General features: G+C 35.8%; 1 protein-coding gene across 1 annotated transcript; it reads left to right on the plus strand.

Moving 5' to 3' along the window:
• Positions 1–1823: 1823 nt before the first annotated feature.
• On the plus strand, positions 1824–9136 carry LOC309820477 (F-box/LRR-repeat protein 21; the record flags this gene model as incomplete). Its single annotated transcript, XM_082651266.1, has 5 exons — positions 1824–1906; positions 4017–4383; positions 4875–4997; positions 7976–8147; positions 8493–9136. 5 exons carry the CDS (start codon positions 1824–1826, stop codon positions 9134–9136), a joined length of 1389 nt encoding a protein of 462 aa, XP_082507392.1.
• Between the last annotated feature and the right edge of the window lie 208 nt (positions 9137–9344).

Here is a 9344-nt window from a genome sequence, read left to right on the forward strand (position 1 = left end):
CTTGAAACTGTTAAAAGTGCCTTTTGTTTATTCATTTCACCAATCTGGAAGAATCTGGTGATGGTGCAGAAGATATGGCTTTGGATGTTTAGCTTTTCGTCTAACCTGTCTTTGATTATCTTTCCCTCAAGAATCCTGTGGGAGATTTCTTAGATACTTCTAGAGGCTCTGATTCACAGGGTCACCTTATCTACCAAATTAATAGACGTATCAAAAAAAGGAAATTGGGTTACGGTGGATAGTGAAGCCACCAAGTGGACTTTGAGTCATCATTGCATTCTTTCCCAAGTGCTTACAAACCTGCTTTATACTCTAGAATTGTGATCAGTGTCAGGCTTGCTCATCTCTCCCTTTTCCAAATTGTGGCTTACCACCCAATGGGATTCTGAATTCTGGGTTTGTCTTCCACCAGCCCTCACACTTTCAGATAGTGACTTTAAAACAGCAGTCAAATTCCTTCAGCCACCTGGGAAGTAATTCATCTGATCTTAAAGACTCCAGTGAACTGATCTGAGTTAGGTACTTTGGTACCACCTTATGGGTCTTAGGTAGTGATTCCCTATTTATATACCTTTACTAGATCTCTTCAGTGTTCTCTAGCATAAAGAATGTGCTGCACACACAAAATCAGCCGTATTGATAACTCAGTAGAAAATTTTCTACAGTAAATAAAATTGTGTGTCGTCTGATTAGGGAAATATGTCACTTGACTTTTCTTTCTCTTATTTGTGGTGTTCCTCTGAAAGTGTACCTGGTGGCTCCTTTCTGCCTACTTCTGGAGTGGAATGTAAAGGAGAGAGAGATGGCCTTGCCATTATCTGGAAAATAGTGTTTTGGATGATAGTAGAACAGCACTTGGCAGTGGGGAAATCAAATTGTGGATATTGACCTCTAATTCATTCTCCCTGTCTGTCCTCCAAAGTTCTATTTCAGGAGTAGGCTTCAGAGAGAAGTTGAGAGCTGGCAGGTGGTAGGCATTAGAGATTTAAGAGAAGTTTTTAGCGGATTGATAGGTTGCCTCCTCCACCTCCTGTGTGTAACTGAGTTAGGCTTACAAAAATTAGCACAATGCATTTATTTATTTTTACTTATGATACTTATTCATGATGTCCAGGCAGTGAGTTTTATCCTGGTGTAGACCTGTTATTATTTTCTTCCATGTCCATAGACTGCTCCTAATTCTGATAAGTCACTGTGCCTAAAATTGATCAAACCTCAAAGAGAGTATGAATCAATCGATTATGAACGAATCAATTATATGTCTCAATATAAGTGAAAAAATAAAAACCACAGAAGCTTATGTTAACAGCAGACTAGTCAAACAAACTACATTCATATGGGAATGATAAAAAATCAAAGTTCTGTCTGCTTAATTATTTTAACTGTAGTGGCGTTACGTGCTGCTAAAAACTGGAACTGATTTACACAGCCTATGAACAAATAATGTAATCATGGGCTACCTTAAATGTTCTGTAATACCTCTCCATATGTGTTTGTTAAAATGTGGATTTTCAGAGCCCTCCTTTGACTGTTTGATCCACACACAGCCTTTTATTTGAGCAGAACTTCACATGTAATTCCTGGCAAGTGTTGCAGTATTTCCATTTATCAGGCTAATGTAGTTTTTTGTTTTGTTTTGTTTTTAATGGACAGGTTTTCTTCTGAGTAGAAAATAGTTTGGGAATCAGTAATTTCCTGACAAAAACTTTCAGCGTATACAATGATATTTAAATATCCTAAGCATAAAAATTATTGGGATTTTACTTATATATCCTGATAAATGTGTTTTTGTGCTGTCTTGCCAAGCTAGGAAGTGAAGTCAAATGGATGTTGGCGAGCACCCCATGGCAGCAGTCACTTCATTTCGCTTGTTCAGAGGGGACTCTAACTTGGAAGCCTTCTTTAGGTAAGACAGTTGGTAGTTTGAAAAGGAAATAGCAGTTTTGAAAAGTGATTGTATATGCTTAGGCTGGAATTTCAAGCTAATAAAGATCAACTTGTCTTGAGTTCTAATATTTTCCTGATGCTCATTGCTATAAAATTATTATATATAAAATTTATGATTTGTGGGTGGGTTTTATATTCTGAAAATTAATGTACATGAGGAAAAAGAAAACTAAGGTGTTATTTTTAATAGAATTATTGGTACCTAATATCCTGAAGTTATTTATGGTGATTCTGTCAGTGAATTGGCAATTTAATGATTGTAATAAATAAACAGGTTTAACGTTTAGTCCATGTTGATGCAGATTTAATGTATAGCACAATCCCCTTATTTAGAACTGCAAGGCAGTTTTCTAACTGGACATTTGGATGAAGTCTTTGTTTTATTTTTGGCTTCACTGCTTTTTTAATGACAGATTATGTTAGGGATAACTTTTTTGTAATTCCTTAGTAAAATTTTAACTCTCCATTCTGTAGGCTACCAAATAAATCAGTTACAAGCCAAATGTCAGTAAACGTGCTCCACATCAGAGTTGAGAATCTAGTGTCCATTCCTCTACCTTCCCTGGGCCATCGTATTCCCTTTTAGGGAATTAGCCCTTTAAAATTGTATATGCTTTGAATTATTGATGTCAGCAGTTTCATGTATTCTACATTGTATTGCTCAGTTATGCACATAACTGGTTTAGTCAGATTAAAGTGTGTAGTAGCTCTTTTGCCTGATGATTGAGATACATGTTTTTTCCTTTTTTTTCTCCAAACCCTAAAGATGACCTTTCATTTTGTTCAGTGACTTTATAGGTCATTCCTGTTTCTGGGATCCACCTCTATGTTGTGGTTAGGAAATGTTTCACATCAGACAGAGTGACTCACAGACAGAGATATTTACATATTAAATAGATATTTCATTAGAGTTGAAGGTAGGTTTCAATTATGACACCAAGTCTTCCACATATACATTCCTAACATTCAGGGGTAAAGAGAGGGTTATATAGTCAACATAAGTTCAGAACTACTCTTATCATTATTTTACCTTTTAAATTATTGTATACTTAAAATACTTTAGATTCTTACGTAAAATCTATGTACAGGATTATATACTTGGGTATATCTAGACCTGAAATTTGTTGGAACTTAGTTGTGTCTCAAGCTGACTAATACCTGGAGAGTCATCATTTCTTTTCGTTGGGAAAGAATGCTCATTCCTTTGCTATTTTACATTGGCTGGTAAGGAACCAGTATGCTGGTCACACAGCTTCTGTCCCTGCTATATCCCACTTCTCTACAGCTCTTGTGTCCTGGGTGTCATCTGAACATTGTCACAGGTCATTTGACTTTTTGTTAGAATTGTGCTCCAACTTAAGTAATGTCATGAAATTGATTCAGGAAGATTCACTGGACAATTTAATACAACAACAATGACTGCAGCATATATTGAGCACTTACTGTGTCCTGGCACTTAAGATACTTTAATCCTCTCAATAACCTTATGAGATTGGTACTGCAGTTCTCCCTGCTTTTCAGATGAGGAAACTGAGGCTTAAGTTAATTTGCTCAGACAAGATCCCATGGTCAGTAAATGGCAGAGCTGAGACTTACCCAGATTTACGCTTTTAATTATGTTTTGCGGGCTCCCAGACCCCCTGGGAGTTCTTAGCACAATTGCAGTGTGATAGTGAGAATACAGTCATTGACGAGGAATAAACCTGGCACTTACACTGCTTCCTTGGACCTTTCCTCCTGGAAGCCTCCCCAACCACTCGCTCCCACATACAAACTCAAATACATGCCCTTCCCTTAATCTTCCATTGCAACTTGTCCCAACTTCAGTGATGGCATGTATCACCGTATTTTGCCGTTTCATCATAGCTCTTTGAGAGCAGGTCCCCTCCTATTTATCTCGTATCCGTAGCACATAGTAGTACCTATCAACGCATGAAAGTGGACGGTTCTTGTCAAAATTGTATTAAACTGTTTCTCATTTTCTAATGTTGTTATTCCATACAATTAAAGCAAAATATATGATGGAAATGTGGGGAAAGTGGTCACTTAACATTGTTCAATGTTTACAGAATGAAGAGGAACAATTTATCTGTTGGGAATAAAGTTGTCCAGTCTTCACCAGCAGTGAAACAGCCTAAACTTGGGTTCTACTCTTCTCTCAACCAGACTCATACATACACTGTCCTTCTAGACTGGGCGAGTTTGCCTCACTATGTAGTGTTACGCATTTTTCAGTATCTTCCTTTAATGGATCGGGCCCGGGCATCTTCTGTATGTAGGAGATGGAATGAAGTTTTTCATATTCCTGACCTTTGGAGAAAGTTTGAGTTTGAACTGAACAAGTCAGCTACTTCATATTTTAACTCCACTCATCCTGATCTCATTCAGCAGATCATTAAAAAGCATGCTGCCCATCTCCAGTATGTCAGCTTTAAGGTAAGAGAAATAAACATTAAATAAAAACAATGACTTGGGTTTTCTTGACATTTGTGTATAACTAGATCATTATATTGAAGCAGTCAATGACTTTTGCAGAATTTTAATCCCAAACTATTTCCTATTTCTCTGTAGTTACTTGCATAGATTTAGGTGTAGCACTTGAGCTATAATTGAATAATTTAAACTTCAGTTTCCTTCATGTAGATGCCATTATTAAATTTCAGGTAATTGTATTTGAAAGTAGAAATACAATTTGAAAGTGTAAATAAGATTTGAAAGTTTAAAGTGCTTAGAAAATTCACTTGTCATCATTTCTGTTTTTCATTTTTTATCTGAGATAGCGTGTATAGAGAAGAAAATTCTAATTTATTTTATAGCTTGAAGGGATAAGTATGGTTTTGGAATTGAATTCTATTAAATAATTATATTGCCAATAACTTTCTGATAAGTTATATTCAGGAAATTAAGATTTTAAATTGTCTTTGTAGGTTGATAGTAGTACTGAATCAGCAGAAGCTGCCTGTGACATACTTTCTCAGCTGGTAAATTGTTCTATACAGACTTTGGGCTTGATTTCAACGGCCAAGCCAAGTTTTATGAATGTGTCAAAGGTAAAGATGCTAGACATTTTTGTGAGCTCTACTAAAATTCTTAAATATTGTCGAACTAGTCAAAAATAATTCTATTCCTAAAAACAGACCATAACCCTACTTGCATTCAAATAATTATTTAAAGCCGTTTTCTGTTGACTAGCACTTATTTTTGATGAAATAGCTGATGCATGGTTTCATTCTTTAGATATATTCTGTAATTTTAGTAATTGTTTCACAGTAGATGTCATTAATATAAAAGTTAGATGTTATACTTAGAATTTTCAAGTGCCAGTTTACTTAGTTGCTTTGAATGTAGAGTGTGTAGGGCCAATAGTGGGTGTCTTTCCTGTAATTCTATAGTCTCTGCATTGGAGGTGGAACAATATAATGTTTAACTAAATGTCCTATACTGATTAGGATGATGATTGCATCCTTACAGTAGAAATTCTAAAACAGCAGTGGCTTGAAAACATGACTGAGGTTTATTTCTCTTACACTAAAGAAATCCATAGGTGCCACAGTCCATAGCTGGTATGAAGTTGTTTGGAACCCACGCCCTTTCTAGGCGCTCCATTCTCTCCAAGGTGTTTTCTTCATTTTCATTGCCCAAGATGGCTTTCTCAGTTCCAGCCATCACGTCCTTGTTCTAGACAGCTGGAGGGAAGAAATGGGGGGAGAAGGGTGTGCCCTTTCCTTTTTCAAGCTGTAAGTACCACAGGACTAGCCATAAGTACCTCATGGTGCTTCTGTCTGTCAGCCAGCCTAGCTCTGTGGCCACATCACATTTCTGGGAGGCTAGGACAGTCTTTTAGCTGGGTGGCAATGTGCCCAGCTAAAAATTGGAACCAGATTACCAAAAAAGAAAGGATGGATGATTCCTAGGAAGCAACCAGCAGTCTTGGCCACAGAAACTGATGACTGTCTTCTCTTCATTCAGTCTTCAACTTGAAGGCCATTTCCTCAGGGAGGCCCTCCTTGACCACTTTTGCTAAAACAACACCCCTTCCTGTAGTTACTCACTAATGTATTACAGTATTTTATTTTCTTTATATCCTTCATCAGGGCTTGAAATCACCTTGTTTATTTAACATGTTTACTCTCTTCTCCTCAGACGGAAAACATCAACCAACTCCTTGAAGGCAGGGATTCTATTTTGCTTATTTACTATTATAAACCCAGAATTAGAATAGTGCCTGATATGTAATAAGCACTAAACTATGGTTGTCTGTAAAACTGGCTAATGGAAACCTTCCTATGGAAGAGGACAGAGGAATAGTAGCATCTCCTTTCTCCCTAACTGGGTCATGGCTCTCCTCTAGCAAGCATTTCTGCTAGCCTGAAAAGAATGGGTCTTTTGGGGATTCAAGTAATTTAAGTAACCAGATGAAAACTTACTACTTCTAAATAGTTATTTCCTTGTTTATGAGCTAGGGAATCAGATCAACCTGAAATTCTGAGATTCTGGGTTGTCTCTCATGTTGCACATCAGCTTCCAGGGCTAGCTTCTGGGTTAGCTGATGCAGTCACTAGAGTGGAGGACCAGCGATTAGCAGGCTTCGTTTCAAGCTCTGCCTCCACAGCAAAATGAGCTCTGTGGCTTCTGGCAAAGTTGTGGATCTCTCTGAGCCTCAGTTTTTTTATTTGTAAACTGAGGGAAAGTAATGTAAAGATACAGCATTTTGCTAGGCATAAGAAGTACTAAACTAATATATTGTTACTGTGATGAAATATGTACTCTAATGCTTAAATGTGTCCTTCAGTACTAAAAGAGTTGGGTGAGAGTTGATTAAAAGGAAAATAAACTTTATATTTCTTAAGGAAAATGAGTGATCTATTTCTATTCCTCTAATAATTTTTGGCACCATAAAATTTAGTAAAGAGGTTTAGCTGTCCACCATTTAAAAATTTGTGTAAATCAGTTTACAATTAGTATAAACCAATGTTTTGTTATAAATGAATTGAGATGTATAACCACTTTGGTCATTCTGATAGGGACAATAGAGCCTTTGATAGAATCCAAGTTGATTTTGAAAAAGGAAAAATGATCATGCATGGATTTCGTTTCCATACTTTCTATCTGTGTCAAAAAATACTGGATCTGAAAACTTGTGAAATTCCATCCATTTTGAAGTCAAACTGTAAATAAGCTTTAGTTTGTCAATCTTCAAAACAGAGAGAGTTTTCAAACTGTATCTTTGTCTAGATAATCTGCTAGAAAAAAATTTGGAAGAATATGACATCATTTATTCATTTATTCATCAAGAATAAATATTGACCTTTTACTATGTGCCAGATACTATTTCAGGTTCTGGACATACAGGAGTGAATAAAACAGATAAGATTTCTATTTCTTTTAGGCTAAGGGGTTGAATAGGTCCTGAAAGCACAATTTTAGGTTTTGTGGGTGATATAGTTCTGCTCACCTCTAGCACTGTAGTGTGAAAGCAGACATAGCATTACGTAAATGAGGCAGCATGGCTGTATTACGGTCAGACTTTAATTATGGACACTGAAGGAACTTCATATAATTTTCACATATCACAAAATATTACTCCTTAAAAATTTTCTTTCAACCATTTGAAAATGTAAAAACCACGCTTAACTCATGAGTCATAGCAGTAACAAGCTGTGGACTGGATTTGGCTGGTGGACCATAACTTGCCAACCTCTATTCTAGGAAATAAATATGATTATATCCTTTTAATATTGAAAAACAAATCCTTAAGATTGAAAATAATTGGAAGATGTGTTTATGAAATCTTTGAAATTTCTTCCTTTCTCACCATTCCATTTATTAATGGTAAAAGTATAAAACTATACTTTGTTATAGAAATGTCTTCTACTGGCTAATGGCACTGTAAAAAATAGTAGTATGTTGATTGCTTTTATTATGTTAGTGTAAGCATGTTGATATAAGTAGTTTTAATGAATTACTTAATTGAAGCTGTAGATGTTTAAATAATGTCTTTGTAATTTTGTTCTTATTGCCATGCTAGTCTCATTTTGTGTCAGCACTTACAGTTGTTTTTGTCAACTCAAAATCATTATCATCAATCAAAATTGAAGACACACCAGTGGATGATCCTTCTTTGAAGATTCTTGTGGCCAATAATAGTGATACTCTAAGACGCCTCAAAATGAGTAGCTGTCCTCATGTTTCATCTGATGGTAGGTTATATTTTTTTATGCTTGCATGTTTTTTTATTATAGTAGTAGTAATAATGCAATTTCCTATTGAAAACTACATGCTTATGAGACATAATTCATTAATCTTTTTTTCAAAAGACCTCTTAATGTATAAGCTACGTATAGTTTAAATTGCTTCTCCTAGGAGTATCTTAGTTATGGATATTTTTTATTACAAGTATAATTATATCTATCTTGGCATCCATCTCCTCAGAAATCATTACGTCTATTTTAGCAAATAATGAATAATATCAAATTTAAATTCACAAAATGTTCTATTAGTATCCATATTCTTTGTGTTTAAGGATTTTTCCCCATTTCCTGCAGGAATCCTCTGTGTAGCTGACCATTGTCAAGGTCTTAGAGAACTGGCATTAAATTATTACATGCTAAGTGATGAACTTCTCCTGGCACTTTCAAGTGAGACCCATGTTAACCTTGAGCATCTTCGAATAGATGTTGTGAGTGAAAATCCTGGACAAATCAAATTTCTTTCTATTAAAAAACAAAGTTGGGATGTACTCATTAAACACTCCCCTGGAGTTAATGTTGTTATGTACTTCTTTTTATATGAAGAGGAATTGGAGACGTTCTTCAAAGAAGAAACCCCTGTTACTCACCTTTATTTTGGTCGTTCCATAAGCAAAGCAGTTCTAGGACGGATAGGTTTTAACTGTCCACGATTAATAGAGTTAGTAGTATGTGCTAATGGTCTTCAGGCTCTTGATAATGAACTTATTTGTATTGCTGAACACTGTAAAAACTTAACAGCCTTGGGCCTCAGTCAATGTGAAGTTAGCTGCAGTGCATTCATTGAGTTTGTAAGACTATGTGGGAGAAGGCTAACCCAGCTCTCTATCATGGAGGAAGTTTTGATCCCTGATGATGATTATAGCCTAGATGAAATTCATGCTGAAGTCTCCAAATACCTGGGAAGAGTATGGTTCCCTGATGTCATGCCTCTCTGGTAATTGATTACCAAAGATTCTTAACTTTTTTTTTAATCTATAAGATTAGCTTCTTTCTGTCTCTGCAAATGTACATTTTAAGATGCATTGCTGAAATGTCTTAGGTAAAATATTTTATTGTTTGCAAACTGTCTTAATGGATTACAGCAGAAACATTTGAGAAAATAAGAGAAATTTGAAAAGACAGAAACCATACACAGGGCACAGACAC

Source organism: Grampus griseus (genome assembly GCF_964374135.1).
Source record: "Grampus griseus genome assembly, chromosome: 3".
Lineage (NCBI taxonomy): Eukaryota > Metazoa > Chordata > Mammalia > Artiodactyla > Delphinidae > Grampus > Grampus griseus.